The sequence below is a fragment of the Aptenodytes patagonicus genome, chromosome 4 (assembly GCF_965638725.1).
Source record: "Aptenodytes patagonicus chromosome 4, bAptPat1.pri.cur, whole genome shotgun sequence".
Lineage (NCBI taxonomy): Eukaryota > Metazoa > Chordata > Aves > Sphenisciformes > Spheniscidae > Aptenodytes > Aptenodytes patagonicus.
In genome coordinates this window covers 80,491,097-80,508,414 of record NC_134952.1, presented here as the reverse complement: position 1 = coordinate 80,508,414, position 17,318 = coordinate 80,491,097, and the positions used below count along the sequence as shown (strand labels likewise).

Genomic DNA, 17,318 nt, shown 5'->3' with positions numbered 1-17,318 from the left:
CCCTGCTCAGGAAGTCAGCTCACTTAATCACTTAAGTAACTTATCCACTTAAGTAAGTGGATTTAATGTTAAGATACCAACCAGCTTCTTACTGTTTCAAGATATATATTTGAGCCTGATCTGTCATTTCTAAGTTCGAATTTTATCCCCTGGAGTTTATAAGTAAGTTTTCTAGAGTCACTCTACTTTTGTGTTAAACATCGAAGCACACGTTGAAATGAAAAGAAAAACAACAAATCCCCAGGTGTTACAATCTGAAAGGCAGGAAACCTGGATCGCTTACCTGGAAATTGTTGTACTTGTACAGTGTTCCTCCAGTGTACATTGTGACAAGACCCATGGAGGCTACGTCCACATACTGATTTGGGAAGAGGAACAAATTCACGCAGCAGCCATTAGCCACACAATCCCTGGCTAAGGCCTCGTAAGAATTTACCTGGGGCTGGAAGAGTGTCTGCGCAGAATTAAAAAATACAAGTGTCGTAACATTAGAGACTGTTGGCAGCCAACCACAATCCAAACGCCCACTTGAAGAAAAAAAGATGATGAAGTGGAAGTTGTAAGTGAGGCACGGATTCGATTAAAAACATGTTGCCCCTGCCCATATACTCGTATGCAGGGAACCAACTCAGCACGTTCTTAGAGAACGAAATCGCCAAACAGGCAGGTAGCAAAGGCTCTTGATGGGTGGAATTATTTGCTGCTGGGGCGTTTCCTTTATTGACGGGAATGGCTGCTCTACTGTAGTTTGACTTTGGACCAATATCAATATACCTACATAATCAGGGCACAGTGAGAGTGGGAATATTAGATAATTAAACAACACATCTTTGTAAAAGGAAATAAATGAAAAACGATCAAGGCTCTATTAGAGAAATTCAGCGTAATAGCAGTCCCTTGTTAACTCAGAGTAGAAAATACCTTTTCTTTATCTGTATTGAGTAGTTTTTTGTCATCTCTGTTTCTCAGCTTCCCTGGTGCTTCCGCAGTTGGCAATGAAGAATGGAAGATAAACAACTTTCCAGCACATTCTGCAGCCTGTTTCAAAGACACCATATTGGCATACTTATTGCTGCTAAGATAAACAAGCCTAATTTTAATACATTGTGGTATCTCAGAGAACAGTGTATACTTCCTGTAAGTTCCTCAGAGCTAAATAATTCATTTAGAGACCCAAAACTTGATGGAAGTAAGTCCCGAAACAAACTGGGAATGTTATGTCAGTAAATAGTCTAGCACACAGGTATGTTGGCTGATGCATTGTTACAGTAATTTCTACGCAGGAATCTAAAATCTTGCTGGGCGAAACTGGGAGTACCTCTCTTGGAGACTTTCCAGTTGGATACAAGCATTGTGCAACAAGCATCAAAAGTACAAATACTAAATTGGATAAAATTAAAAAGAAATTTAATTCAACAGAAAAATTATTTCTTTCAGTTCAGGCACACTAGCGTTCACTACATTTTTACAGACAAGCAACGATCACATTCCTGTACTAGATTCCACATTCAAATCTACACTAAAATGGAGGAGTATCAAAACTTGCGATGAACATTTCCTCCTGTCACTAAGAAATGAACTAACTGCCAGTTCTATTCAAGTTTTCTAGTCTTATTTAGAACTCTAATGAGAACATATTTACTGAGATGACAAACTACTGACAGAAAACCCTGAATTCCAAAGAAGAGAGTAACAACAGAAGCAGTGCCACGGGCACCTTTGTACTATTAACAAACTTTTCACCAAAATTTAGAAAATCTAGTTTATCGCTTACTCTTACTATTGAGACAGCTAATGTGAACGAACAGAATAGACTAGACTATTTCAGTTGGAAGGGACCTGTAACGATCATCTAGTCCAGCTGCCTGACCGCTTCGGGGCTGACCAAAAGTTAAAGCAAAGTGAAATGAAAACTGATTAGCAATTCTGAGGTCTTCAAGTATTGAAGAAGGTGGGTGAAGGTCAAGGGAAGGAAGGAGGAAAAGAGGGATTTGTCCTTTTCCTGCTCCAGACTTAACCGCACATCCAGGTTAAAACTGCAATACCCAAGACTACAGACACAAATCAGCTTTGGTACTCTTTCTCCTCCAGATCTTAAGATGTTCACAAGATAAAGCTATTCCCCATTTCAAAATAAGCTACGGCATTCTTCTGGGAAAACTAGAAATCTTTGCTATGGCAGAAACGCAATTGAAGACAGTATCTTACTTTTAACAGAGCTGAAATTTCACCCCTAATATTTCAAGCATAGTTATCTTTAATCACGAATGCCAATTTCTTCAGTTCCTTTTAAGAAGCATTCTGCTGAAGACTGAAAGACTTACCAAATACCTATTTGTCATGATACACATCAGGGCTTACTGACATTGCTTTTGACAAACTTTCTAAAATGTATATATATTATTTCTAAAAGCGTACTAAAATTCATCTCAAATAGGATCACAATCCATTCTATTCTTTTTAGACAAGAATTGTTTTCTTGAGCACATGTATATGGATATTAATAGTACACAGTGAAAATCCTTACAAATTATAACTTTTAAAGCACTGAGCTAAATAAAAAGCTTAATTAAGAGCTGCTTGCTTTTATAGCCAACATCAAAGGAAATTTACGATTATGGCCCTTCAGTTTGTTTTGTAGAAGTCAAGTATTAGGGAAGAGCATTCTGACGGAAGCAGTAACCAAACGTATGTATTGCACACATACCTTCTGGCAGTATGAATAAATAACAAGAAAACAGGTATTAATTAAATATTTAAGAAACAGATTTGAGAAATGTTGTGCATTTTCGGTTCAACAAATTCAGCTACTCAAAGTTCATGCTTTACTTATACACAGCTCGCAGATAAATCAACTATTTTAAAACACCACTGGCTGTTCTCTGCCCCTACAAATCTTGTGGTGAACCACGGTGGCATTCTTTTAATTGGCAGCACTCCATGGAAATGTCAGCACTTTAGGGGATGTCCCGGACATACAGAAAGCAACTGGGGATGCATCTTGACCTGTGGATTCATTTTCAGCTGTATTCAAGCTGTGAGAACTTGTCGGTTAAGCGGAAACCCTCCAACCCCCCAACCCGATTCAGTCATAAATAGTCATACATATCTCGTTTTGCACAAGAAGTCAGCAGAAGCAGGAGAATAGGCAGGGTAAAACCGTATCTCACACTGATTTTTCGTGCCCTTCACACGTGCGAGGACTGGATGTCTGTGCAAACATCCAGAGTATCTATTAGTTCTGCTGCAGTAACTAAAACACTTTTTTACTTCTCTCAACTGCTGAACGAGAGAACAACTCCTGCTCCTCATCTTCTCCTAAACATCTATTCTATGTGGAATAGACTTTAGGGACTGGTTTCCCTCAATAAGCAAAATCTGGAAACAGATGTTATGCTTGTCAGTGTTCTCATTTTGGCTAAAGCAGTTCAAACGTACTGTTAGAATAACAGAACATTAGTGCTGGAAACAATCAGTGACTTTTTTTTCTAATTTCCCATTGTGATTTGTAGGAGGACTTGGGACTGGCTTTTAGCAAATGGAATTTCTGCAGCTTACCAAGTCTTATTCTCATTAAAAAGCTGCTTCTCTTACAGAGAGGAACATTCTAACCTTTAGTGCCTCCATGCCAGCCTGGATAACAGGAGCGAAGATGGTCTCACTCTCGTTAGTGTCTGCAAACATCTCTGGAATCTGGTCCAACAAGCTATGAAAGACGAAAGGATCAGTGTCTCAACTGGTTAGCGTATTTGAGATAATCCCCAAACATGCCTCATAACATACCAAGTCTTCACACAGGAAGATGTTTTCCATGCAAATTTGTATTTAAAAAAACCCATGAATTTGGATTGCTCAATTTCTTAGGATTCCAGCCAGAATAAAACAAAATATGAATTTTTCAATTCTATGAGATGCATTATTTCAAAGCTGTTAACATAAAGGAACGTGCAATAAATAAAAAACAGCTAAAAATTAAGGAGTTCTATGTGCTGTAAGGACTTAAGAGTCCTTAGATCATATCCAGGTGTGCATCATGTACATCACAAGAGGAAAAACATGCAAGACGGCACACAGCCACAACCCCCCTCCCATTTTTGCAGAAGCACAGCTGAAGACGCATGGTTTACACCTGGCCTAAATATGCTTTCAAATTCAGCACTGGGGGGTTGTTGATATCAATTTTTCTTTGTCTCAGAGGTGGAAATATATGACTTGAAGCATCTGCTGGCTTCTAAAGTATTTCAATAAATACATGTACCCCCCAAAACCCAATAACACAATTGACTAAAAGGCTTAATGCCTATCACAAGCATTCAGATCTTATTCACATGTGGAATAATTATACTTTACTTGATAACAACAGATCGTGATTCCTGAAAGTTAACAAGGAAACCATCCAGCAAAGGAACAAAAACTTCTCCAACATCTGAGACCACCATCATCTGAGGCTGAGCTAAGCTGCTTTTTACATTAAAGAAGTGGAGGACCTTGTTATAAGTGACAAAACCAACTCGAATTGCTGAGGATTCTTCTTGCTCTTCTCTGTAAGAAAAACAAAAACAACTGGTTATAATTCTGCAATTCTGACCTTGCAATAAAAGCATTCCTTTGAAATGCAAGGCTGCTTTCAGATCTTTATCTGTACTGGAAGCAACGAAGCAAACAACCACCAAGCAGATGTAATGGCCTCAATCTTTGCCTTAGTTCAAATTAAAACACCCTGATAAAATCAACTGCTGTATTATTTACTTTTTTAAAAAATATATATTTACGTCAACCCTATCAACTGCATCCCATCCAAGCAGTCAAAAGTCCCTAAGATAAAGAATAAACCATGTTGTCCTCAAAACATGGAAAAGAGAGAACAGGAAAATTAGTTACAAGATACAATCAGAAAATCAGCTTTATTTAGAATACATAGTAATTCGGTGACACTAATGATTGATGCCTAGTAAGAATAGCAACTAGGCTTGAATAATGTCTGGTCTCTTTGGTGTCTTCTGCTTCAGCAGGACTACTTTGAAGCAGCAAAAGCTGTTAGATCCTCCACAGCTGTGTATCACGCAGAAAACACACTGTAGAAATTACTCATTATTGCTAGGAAGTTCCCAGGCCAACCAAAGCTAGCAAACTGCTGCTGTGAGCTACACCTGCAGGAACACCGCAGGCAGCAGGCTCAGCCTCTGTTTTTGTGGAGGTAACTCCTCTAAGCAGTAGCCCGCTCTGCCATTAGTAGCAGTGTCATCACTAGTGCTGGTTAGACCCTTACCAGGTTTAGAGTCCTAAGCTCAGTGAGCTCTTCCCCAAAAGGCAATCCTGTTCAAAAAAATTGCTCTTAATTACTAATAAAATAGCACCTTCTTGTAGCAGGGTGCTCCTCTCGTAAATGACAAGCCAAGCCTTTAGCATGAAAAATGCCAGATAGGAAGCCTGTGGTCCTTGCAATTACCACAGGTCAGCCCACATGTTCTGTACAGCAACATCAAACATTTAAGCAGCCTACTTAACTTGCGGTGCGATGTCACAAAACCAGCAAATACCGAGTCTGTAGTCTAATGCTTTTGCATGTTTGAAAGAGTTTCATATTCAAAGTACTGAAACTTGGAAATCCTCATTCAATTCCCAGCTATGCCACTGATTTAATTTACAACCCCAGAGGAAATTATTTAAATTATTTAATTTCTCTGTGCTTCAGTTTCCATTTGTAAAAGGGGAACAGCAAGAATTATTGTTTAATCTCACCAGGATGTAGAACTACGTACCACAAAGTTCTTTGAGACTGCAGCAATAGGAACCACAGAAATAGCCAAGCTGATTTTATTTTCTTCAGTTTATAAAAGAAGTCACTCACGGAAGGTTATGATTGTAAAAAATTTAACACAAAGAAATATGCTAATTGACAAACAGGATACCATAATGCACACAGACTCATACAGATGTTACTATCACACCAAAAGAATTTAATAACGGAGCCCTACCATAGTATTTCCAATTACTAGGCACTTAGGGCAAAAAAATCTACTATTTACTCTTCACTCTAACCTCTGAAGAAACAAGGGAGTGTTAACAGTCACCCTGAGCCTTCACCACAGTAAAGCAGCCAGGGTTTGAAAATATTTATCCTCCGAAGGAGTATGAAGCCTTGGCCCCACCAAAATCAACGGCAAGGCCTCCATCCCGTCGCACTGCAACCAACAGATTGCATTTCATGACTTCACAAATGCTCGCAAAATCAAAAGTCTAACTAAAGAGGAGAAACAACACAAATACACTTTCACGGCAATTCTTGCTTATTTTCAAATAGAAAAAACTGTCAGCCTTCTTCCTGGCTATCAAATCTGTTTGGCTTCAAAGGAGAAAAAAAAAAAGATTGTCATTAGCAGTTTCACAAGCTTCATGTAAAAGCTTGAGCTTGGGAGAGAAATAATTTTTCTCGTCTACAATCTTTAACTCTCATGTCGGTCTAGAATGTTAATCTACCATTCATTTTTTATGGGAACACAGCTGGATGAGAAAGGAGCTGCTTTGATCTAAACCAAATCAATATTCTATATTGAACACACTCCATAAAGAAGCGTTTTAAATAATTCCTCCAAGATACGCTAAGTCAAACAGATGCATCATTTTTGAATGTAAATTTCTGATCATTCCCAGCACTCAAACGCTATTTTCTTAGTAACGTGATTAACGGGGAGCATTCAGGAGCTTGATGAGGACAAGGTATTATTAACTTTCTACACATACAGCACTCTCCTACTTCAAAGAGAAGTATCCACATCATCCTGGTAGTCCCAAAGTTGTTACACAGCAGGTATTTGGGACAATTTTTTCAAATACTGCTCTTACCTGTGGCAGTCTGTACTGCCACACTTCGTCCAATTTCTTCTATCGTAGTTTTAAAGATTAGCTGTAAATGTAGCAGCCGATTGCCTACGTAGCTCATGCACTATTTAGTTCTTTTTAAAGCCTCAGAATGAGAAGTCTGGATCATATGTACAGAAACACATTCAAATGTGGTGGTTTTTTTTTAATTATGCACCTAAAAATCATATTTGCACAACTAGTTAGCCTGATTTTCTAAGCTCATAAAGACAATTTCTATAAACACATTTCTCTGTATTTCTCTAAATACAGAGTCCGGGGTTTCTGGTTTGGAACATGTAAGTTTGAAAATGTCTGCTCTAAAATTTCAAGCAAGCAAATAATGGGTTTTCTGCTGTGCTGCAAGTCTACAAAAACACAAAGTTCTTAACACCAGGTCTTGAGCCACCTGCCTTAATCCTTTCTTTGCTACCTCTAACTTCTCACTTCGCAGCCACTTTCACGGGCTTACCCAGCACAGGCCTTTACACCAATGGCCCTTCTGTGACACAGATCGCTTTGCTACCCCAAGTCTTTCCTCTTAAAGATAAGAGCACAGGGTGAATTCCCAGCACGGGGTTTTCACCTCATGTGGTAACAGCAGAATATTTTTGCAGGTGTCTTTGTCCAGCAACAGAAAATGAACACACAGTGACCTTTGTGTCTCAGCACCAAAATAAAAGTTTCACCACAAATTCTGGTGGAATGCCTTATGATTTTTTTTTTAAATTAATATTGTTTAAAGATAACAGGCGAGTCTTTGAAGAAACTGAAGGGCCTGCCCTTTCTTTATTTTTTTTATTGCTTTTTTCTGTGGACATGAAAACTTTGGCCCTGCAAACAAATTATTTAGCAGCAGATCTCTGCAGAGTGCTGGTGAGGAGAAGAATTAATGCGTCTTTTTTGTGATGTAGATACGCTTGCTTTCATTTTTCCTCAACTTTCCCTATTCAAGCCTAGGTGTTTCTAAACTGCCAACTGCTTTTTGTTACTACACTCATGCCTTTTATTATCTTCAGAGTCACGACCAATCCTGATGGAAAGCTCTGAGATATGTTCAGGATAATATCAAACACTTGTGTCTCCAGTGTAATCTTCAATGACAAAGTACTTGAGAGATGGCCTTACATGGGCATCTGACAAACTAACCCCCCACCCTGGACTGGAATTTCTTTCATGCACAGAGATCCCAGAAGGACATACGATAAAAGATTTTTAACGTATCCCAGATTAGCTTAAGGATCTCATCTCCCACCCTTCCTCACTTTGCTCTCTGTTCTCCCTCTGCAAGTATTGTTATTTGGAGTGCATTTTCTTTCTGTACGTTCTTCAATACTTTTATATGCCTTCAATACTTTTATATGCCTTCACTGAGAAACATCTTGTCTACTTAATTTCTCAGTCTTTCACTGCTCTCATTTAACTATGTGTCTGTATTATTTAAACTTTAATGAACATATTTAGTGAAAACTATACTAATATACTATACTAAAAACTGTACTACACTAAAATAATATACTGTCATTAATATTGATCAGTAGTTATACTACTACTGTGTGTTTAATGCTCACAAAGCAAATGTGCTATATTTCATAAAATGTTTGTTGCCTACAAGATTTGTTCTCCTCTCAGATACACACCAGGACAGTCTCACAGCACAGCAAGAAGCTTTAAAAGTTTTGCTAATTAACAGTAAGAGCTAAAGATACAAGCCACCACCACTATGGCTTTAGAGAGACTTGCCATTCTTGACTATTCTGGTGTTGATATTTCCCTGTTTAATTTAATGACAAAAGCAGCACTGCAGTAAACAGAACTACAGCAAGTAAAGTCAAAACTACAAGCTGGGACTTGGCCGATAATACCACTAGAGTTCACTACAAGAAAGGAGAATGCATGCTACATGTGCAATTAGTATGACAGATTCTTTCCATTCATACAGTAAGTCCAGACATCAAAGTTTAAGAACTGCCAGCAGTGTTATAATTAACATTTGGTCACTACCACCCAAAAATGCCTGTACTGTAAATTCTGACATTTTCTGTAGCTTGTTTTCACCTCTCAACATGCAAAGCTGCATGAAAACTGCAGTGTAGTGAGTTAAGCAAAGCACACTTATGTTTCTTTACCTTGGAAGCTTATCTAGCAGAGTCTTCAGTTCGTCACATATGAGTTTAACTAGGCCGCTGTTTATGTTTCTGTACGATACATCAATCATGAAGATATAAGCTGGTGGCTTTGGAGGCTTGTTGTTCTACAGAAAAAATGACCATTCACAGGGAAAATTAGACAGTGTCCTGTTATGTTGAAAAAATTTACAGGTGGTACCATAAGGCAAACTAAATACAGTGTTCAGTTGTTTGAAAAATGCTATGGATCATAAATAGTAACTATTGCAGAAAGCTGACACGTATTGGGTGAAGTCCACCCCTGGAATAAAACATTATTACTGGAAAATAGCATCCTAATGGAATAAAATATGTAAAGGGTAACAGTTTATTAGATAAGATGAAACACAAACATTTTCTGCTGGAATTCAAGTGTTTAAACAAATTTGCCTTTTGGCTTTTTTCTGTACCCATACTGTTGTTGCATTCCCTATATCAATACGCAATACCATTTTGATAATGTGAATGCTTAAATTCAGTTTTTGTTAGCGTTTGCCTCTAACAACTGTTAAGTGACTTCTAACCAATCTGGAAACAGAAAATACAACTTAGGTACTGAACCTGAATTAAAATATCTCAGTTCTTAGCAGTACTAAGTGGTGATCATCTGCATCCTGTCTGTCTGTCTTGCTGTCTCATGCTCCAATGCATTCTGGACAGCTGACCTGTACTTTCAGGAATAAGCTGACTTTCTGTAAGATAATCAAAGCATGAGAGAGGAACATTCAATGTGTGCAACTGCTGCATATACAGCAGTGACTTGGGCGGGTATGGATTCCTTCGGGAATTCCTCTTATTCATAATGTAAGTGGCATACAAACCGTGACATACACTACCGGCACAAGTTTCTGTAAGTAAGAAAAAGTAAGATGAAGGGGTTTTGTTTCCAAATAAAGCAATGTAATGCTTAGAGATGTACCCAGGAAGAAGGTCATAGAAAGTGAACATAGCAACAGTAATCATCATACTCCCTAAGATCAGTTTTCCTAATTCCCATTAAGACGAGTAGTGGTCATTACTTGGTGTCAAATTCAGGACAGCTTTGCCATTACACTGTTTCACTGCCTTCATATACAGAGTTCTGACCACTTAACCAAATTACACTTGTTAAACTAAACCTCAGAAAACTCCATTTAAGAAAAAAATCATCTAACCCTTGAATTATGACTTCTCCATAGTCCCTGGCACGCTTTAAACTAAACTTAACACTATACCCTTGATCTCACTTCATTTGAATAATGTAAATCAGGATTAATTCCTGTGAACTAAAACCAGGCAGTATTTTTAAAAGCTGTTCTGTTTACTGTACTTGGACTCTAGTTTCAAAAACTGTATCAAACACTACTTCTAAACTCTTGTATCACATCACCATTTAGAAAGAATCCCTGCGTAATTTCTGACAAATATATGGTAGAAACGAGGACTTGTGTTCTTGCCACATCCGCTTAGCAGGAGCGCAATAATGCAAAACAGCTGGTATTTGTTAACATTTTTTGTAGCTGTTCATCCTTGTCATTTGATAAGCACAAAAGGAAATGACTTTTCAGTTCTGGTCTTAAACTGGATTTATAAGAGAATTAAACCTTTGCAACTTGGAGCAAAATGAAAAATTAATTATAAAATAATGTTAACTTCTGTAAAATTTAATGACTTTGCATTTCCAGTGTCTTAATTTCGTAAGGGATTTCTTCTTTGTAACATTCTAGTAAGTCTATGGACGGGTCTTTGCAACAAGAAGATAGACCATACTGGATAACTTATCAAGGAAACTCCCTGATTTAAGCTATATGGCAAAAGCCACTGCACTGAAAGATGCATTGTGATGATGACTGCATCACACAGTGTTACACTCTGGAGTAGAGAAAAAGAACCGTGAAAATGGCACACAGTCATTCAGTACACGAGTTTTCAAAAGTTTAGCTGCCAGAAATCAGCAAAGCTTAACCGAATTTGATGGAGCTACAGTGGATGTACACTGAGGATCCCGCACCGTATTTCTGTAATGCCTCACTACAATTCTCTCCTGTTCTGGGGTTTAACCCGGATTTCAATAAAATCTATATAGGTCGTCTCAGGGATTTCACTGGATTTTGGAACAGTACCCTAGTGAGAAAGCAGAATTAAACCTGTTCATTTTCTTCATACCAGCAATAATTCGATGCTCTGAGGAAGTTACTGGTATCTACTTCAAGACTTTGTAGGATCCAGTCGCCTTTCCTAACCTTATCATGACCTCAATTCCACTGACAGGAAGAAAATTCTGATTTCAGCAAGAACAGAAAAATATGCCCATACTGTGGACAGATGAAGTCACACTTGCAGTTTTGTAAAATGAGCTAAAGTTTGAAAAGTTTAAGTAATTTATGCTTTCGGAAGTTATCAAATACAGTTCTCTAATAAAATCAACTACAAATATTTATAGTGATTTGAGTGGGCTTTGGACTGAGTTCTTCAGTGAGTTAATATTAGGAGAGAGAACCCATTCCATTGTAACTTACCATTACTTACTGGTCAGAATACCAAAACTACTCTTGCCAGGAAAAGATTACAAGGTCAAATTCCCTTGCTAAGGTTTTCAATATTGGAAAGGCAATTTAGGCGTGTGTCTGTCTTCAAGATCAATAGAAGACACGCATCTAAAAATGCAACACTGCATCAGGATTTCAACTATAGCCTCTGAACAGTGCAACATGCTAGCTAGGACCAAACAGACGCCCCAGTTAAAGGCTGCTGATCCATGACTTTGCTGCGCTATTTGTTATTCTTACTTGCTAGTCTCATACTCTGCAGCACAAAAGAACAAAACATAACATTGTAAGCTTAAATTCTCTGCATCTCTCTACATTTTCTAGAACATTCCTGGACTCTTGATATTCAGCTTACAAGCACATTTACTCTACTGTAGGTATTTAAAGGATTTTGTTTGTTTTGACATAAAATTGTAAATTAGTTTGCATACTGGAAATACTCACTCGGCAATAATCCAAAGTAGCAACATATTCATAAGATCCCAGAGATAGCTCAGGCCTTTCATAGTGGTCTACCCGTCGGCCAATGTGGTCCAGATGTTGAAAGAAGAATGGAGGGACTAAAAGCCAACACAAGAGCAGGAAAACACCTTTATATTTTGGGGAGGAGGGGAACAATCCAACAACTTCTTTCAACAGATACAACGTACTAATGTAGGCTCCTCTGTTACTGATCAAGGGAAGAGTTTAAACACTTACCCAGGTTGCAATGTTTGGGGTTTTTTTCCACATTGGCTTAAGAAACCCCAAACAAACAAAAACCCACAACAGTCTAGTAATGCCAGCTCCTTTTGTATTTGGAGGATAGGGCATATTCCCCTATAAATGTCCATATTCTCCCACCTCTACACTGTCAGGCTTGAGTAGGTAAAACTGACCCAGGTCATTTCCACAGGCAGGAGCCTGTGTTACCCTCAGGATACAGACTTGAGAGTGACTATTTTGTTAGTAGATACAGTCTACTCAAAGCTTAATTCAAGTCACCGGAGCCAGAGCTCTGCGGTAAAAACAGCACTTTTCCTAAAGCCTGTACTGTTTTATCCAAAAATACCACTTCACTGGAAATAGCTCTGCAAGGTTCACAACCCTGGCCTACTGTACAGCAAAGTACATTGGGCACATTCTATTGGGAACCTTCTGCAGCTACAGATAAAAGGTGCAGAACTCCAAAGCATTAAGAAATCAAGTGGGTTTGCCACCAACGATCTATACACAGCTAGTCATACCGGGGAAGAGTTGCCTCTGGATTTTAGTTCCTCTTTCCTCAATCAATATATATTTAGAATGCTTATTTTTCACATTTTTGCCTGTAAAAAGTGTATGTGTGTGTGAGTGTGGTGAATATCTACCTAGTCTGTTGGCCATTTTTAGTCCTCGTTAAAGTTTTCTTTTAAATGCTTTCTGACTTGGGTAAAAGACACTGTAGTAACACAAAGCATGATTTTAAATGACACTGCAACTTAAATGTCTTTCTTAAAATGTTCACAATGCATTTAAATTTCTCTTTATGAGAGTTTAAATTGCTAACAAACTATGAAATTTGTTATCTGCTATGCTTGCACAAACGTTTGAGCGTCAGGCAGAAAAGAAGTTGGAACAAGTCTGTCAAGGTTCACATTTCAGAGTTGAAAAGATTACTGTATTAGGGAAAGCACTATACCGCTGTGATCCAGCTGAGGAAATCCAGCTTGATACAAATGTCTAGAAAGGCTAGTTCTGGCAAAGATTTGGGATTTAGCCAAGAGCGCAAGAACAGTTATGAGTCACATGCAGCACACTTGAACAAATATGGCATGGTATCTTCTGTGAAAACCAACACTTGTCACAGCAAGATTAATAGGTTATTTAACCACTGCATCCACAGTCATGGACAGGACTATGCTAACATGGTTCTGAATATTTGGTTCTTGCTGGACATTTAGATTTCTTGAAGAAATTGATTTTCTCCACACAGAAGTTGCATTCAGTTAGCAATACTAATTTCAGTTAGCTTTGTATCCTATGATGACATAGTATTTTTAAGTAAAGTTTTGATCGTATCAGACTGGACTTCCATGAATCAGCATTATTCTTCATGCATTTATTTTTTTAAATTGTACTGAACAAATGTTTTTACGTATTCTTCTTAGGTAGTATTTTTTTTTATTTGTGAAATAGGCCTAGTTATTGCACCTCACTAAACTATTTTCTCAGCAAGTCAAGAAAATCCTTTTAGAGATGTGGTGTCTTTTTAGCTTTATGGAATCTGTATGAATCACAGATGAGAGAAACATCACTTACCATCATTTATACAACTGCAAAATCCACACTGGTATCTTCTTCCACCTTCAATAAACTGCATGAAGGGACACATATAAGCTTTGCACCTGTTGCATCGGATTGGTCCAGTCTCACCATGGTTTACAACATAAAGAGGTGTCTAGATGAAGAGGTACACGAAGTTATAATAAGCAATGCAAACTTGAAACCAAACCAAGCGAGCTAGAAAGCTACTACTTGCACTTAACCCTTGTGAGAGATCCCCTGACCAAGAGATCATTCATTGTTCAGCATTTACCCAAAATCCGCAGTACGGTTCACTCAATCCCATAGGTCCCCTGAGGGGCCAAATTTACAAGTTCACAGGCCGTATTCTGACATTTATCAGAAAGAGAGTAAGGATTCACACTGAAAGCCGACAAAGTTTTGAAACCATTGGAAGTTTAGGGCTCCAAGCCGATTTTCTCTGGCAAAGGGTTTTTACAGCTCACTAAGAGAAATCTGCTTGGAGTCAGGTATTTTGCTTTCTCTGTCAGACTGAGCTTTTCCTGAAGAAATCTATTGCTGCTCATCTATTGCATAGTCTCTCAAACAGGTATTTGCTAAGAAAGCTTCTAATATTTTGTCCTAAATGTTGTCCCCTCAATGCTGCCACGTTACATGCTATACTAACGTTTAAATGTTGTCAGGGTCACCAGCTAGAGTAGATTTAGAAGAAATACTAATATTTATTGAAGGAAAGTACATACAGCAAACAAATACAGTACCTCAAGCACTTGTCAGTATAATTACACTGACCATGCTTGCTTACAGCCTCTGCCAAAAACCACAGCTAATGGAAGACATTTTCCAGATGCCTCTTTCAGTAATAACTGCAGCAATTGAAAGATTCCTGTGATTATACTTAATGTTAGAAAAGTCATACCTGAAATTGCTATAAAAATGGAAGTTTGCTCAATTATTTGTGAAACTCTACAGAGCATAAACATGTTTTGTATTCTTCTTTTTTTCTTACTCCCTTCAATCCCAACTAAAAATCTCTGAACGTAAGAATAAGAAATCCAGAGTTTGGACACGTAACAGATCTCTACAAGAGGAAAAATGCTGACAGCCTTTGAATGCTAAAACATTACCGCTAGCATATTCACCTTTTTTTTTAATTATGCTGTCTCTTCTTACGGAAGGAAATATTTCATCTATTATACACTTTATCTTTTATTGGAGCATAACAGTCTATGAATACCTAGAAAATCATTCATGTCCTTCAGGCATTCACTGCTTACATACATTTTATTGTTTGTTTATATTTTACAGAGACTATTTTACTCATTTATTTCTCCAAAGGGTTTAATGTTTTTGCCAAAGATTTTATACATACGAGTAGATTTTTACTACCTGGGTTTTAAGTGCTCCCTCCCACTCTACTGAGATATTATTTTACTTTGTGTTCTTTCTTCTATGAAAATTGCATTTAACACAAATTAACCAATAATGTCAGCTGGCAAACTATCAGGATCATTTTTCAGACATGAAAGCCTTGGCTATAAAACCTGCTCATCAGCCACAATCGCTTTATAAGTTTTAAAACTTCTGGGTTTTGTTCATTACTTGGCAATTTTCTGATTATCATTCTGCTGTATTAGTTTAATGAGGCCTGGATCTGGTTTGCGGTTAATACTATTATAGTATCTGACCTGATAGGGGAAAAAAAACAAGACTAAAACAACTCCTGATGCATTTATACACATTGATTTAGTAATTTTAAACCTTGTTTTGATTATATTTAATGTTATCCAAGAGCAAAGAAAAATTGCCCCCAAATGATCATATTTTGAAATACCAAAATTAAGACCTTTAAATGAAAAGCATGAACAAGAACAATCAAAAACTAAATGCCATGAAGTTCAGAGCCTAGGTGTCCACATTCTTACACATACTTAATAAATTACCTATTGAAAGACAGCAGAAATAAAAATAATGGGGTTTTTTCCTTGTCTTTTCATATTTGGAGTGGAAATTTTAGTTTTCCCCTCCCTCTAAGCTTCTTTAAAAAATATTACTTATTACAAAGTCCTTTTTAAAATGTGGGGTTCAAGCCTCAGTAGCCTAAGGGTTATGTTTGCAAACATTTACATGCACATTTAACTTTATGCATTAAATGGTTGTCTTGAAGTTACTGAGACTACGTGCACTGCACGAGGTTAAAACGTGCTCAAGTCTTAAGAAAATAGTATTCACAGGCAATGTTCTGTAAACATATACTAGGCTGGATTCTGTTTTGTCTTGCCCAGAGAAATAAAGGATGAAACACCAATAAAATCATACTGCAGAAGCTAGCTATTTTTTCTTCCTAATAAGCGTGCAGAAATGTAAAAAAAAAAAAAAAAATTAAGGGGAAAAAAAAAATCAATGAAGCAAAACCAACCAAAAATGCATCCAATAGAATTAAAGATTTTGTCTAACAAAGAAAAATCCTGAAAAAAAGCCCTATGTGTACCTTTATTGATTTATTCATTTGGAATTTTTTGAAATTAAATGAAATTTACATTTTAGTATTTTCTTTAAATAATTTAAAACATTACATCAATAATGAACATATCCAATGAAAAAGCTATTTGTATGATAGTTTCAGAATAAGCACTCGGACCGAAAGCATCAAAAAACCCACTTCTTGATGTGAACAACACAGTTGTGAAAGAAACTTTACCTCAAAAAGGCTGAAATCTTCCAGGGCGTTACACCGTAAGACTAGACATTCTACCCATCAAGAGAAAGTCATTTCTGTTTGGGTGTGTAAACTGCTATTGCATTTCCAACTGTCAAAATAACTTCTGTCAGGGTGAAGTAACTTTTAAAAAAAAAAATAGGCAGATCTCCATGGAAATGTACAGAGATAAATAATACTGTACATGCATTAAAAAGCATAAAGTAAAGTAATAAGTTTAAACTAATGAATACAAAAAAGAACAACGGTCATAAAAAAAGACATGGTGCTAAATGGGAAAGTCTTGTTTGATGTGCTCCACTCTCTGTAGATGTCACTGTATACCAGAAGATAAAGCAGAGATCTGTTTATGGTCCCATAGAAGTCAGTGGCAAACTCTCATAGCAGCAGGGGAATAAGATAAAATAAAAAAATAAAAAAAAAATCTTTTTTTTTGTTTGTTTGTTTTAAACAAATGCAATACTCCTTTTTCTTTTGCCTTTCCACCTATAAAGTATCAGCATTTTCTTTCTCTCCTCTCTTAAATCTCTACCAATAATAAGTGAATCGAGTTAGATAACTACCCTAACTATTTGGACATTGGCTATATTGTGGACTTGTTATGGCCTTACACCTCTCTTCCCCCTCATGTCTTCACAAACCTTTGTCCAATTTGCCTATTTGGACCACCTAATCGAGAACAGAGACGGACCTCACAAAAAAGGAACACCTACGTATTGCTTGTTAGCGTTCCAGCACTACCAAAATATAAGTATTTCTAAAAACCAGTGACCAAAC

At 37.3% G+C, this 17,318-nt stretch overlaps 1 protein-coding gene across 2 annotated transcripts in view; it reads right to left on the bottom strand.

Moving 5' to 3' along the window:
• Positions 1-17,318, bottom strand: part of SEC24D (SEC24 homolog D, COPII component) — a 74,141-nt gene that overhangs the window by 9,480 nt on the left and 47,343 nt on the right. For both annotated transcript variants that reach the window (XM_076337303.1, XM_076337302.1), the window contains exons 9-15: positions 13,838-13,976; positions 12,002-12,117; positions 8,991-9,115; positions 4,351-4,542; positions 3,613-3,706; positions 922-1,038; positions 284-454 (exon numbers count right to left, since the gene is read on the bottom strand). In XM_076337303.1, coding sequence (XP_076193418.1) covers positions 284-454; positions 922-1,038; positions 3,613-3,706; positions 4,351-4,542; positions 8,991-9,115; positions 12,002-12,117; positions 13,838-13,976 — 954 coding nt within the window. The remainder of the gene's footprint in view (positions 1-283; positions 455-921; positions 1,039-3,612; positions 3,707-4,350; positions 4,543-8,990; positions 9,116-12,001; positions 12,118-13,837; positions 13,977-17,318) is intronic.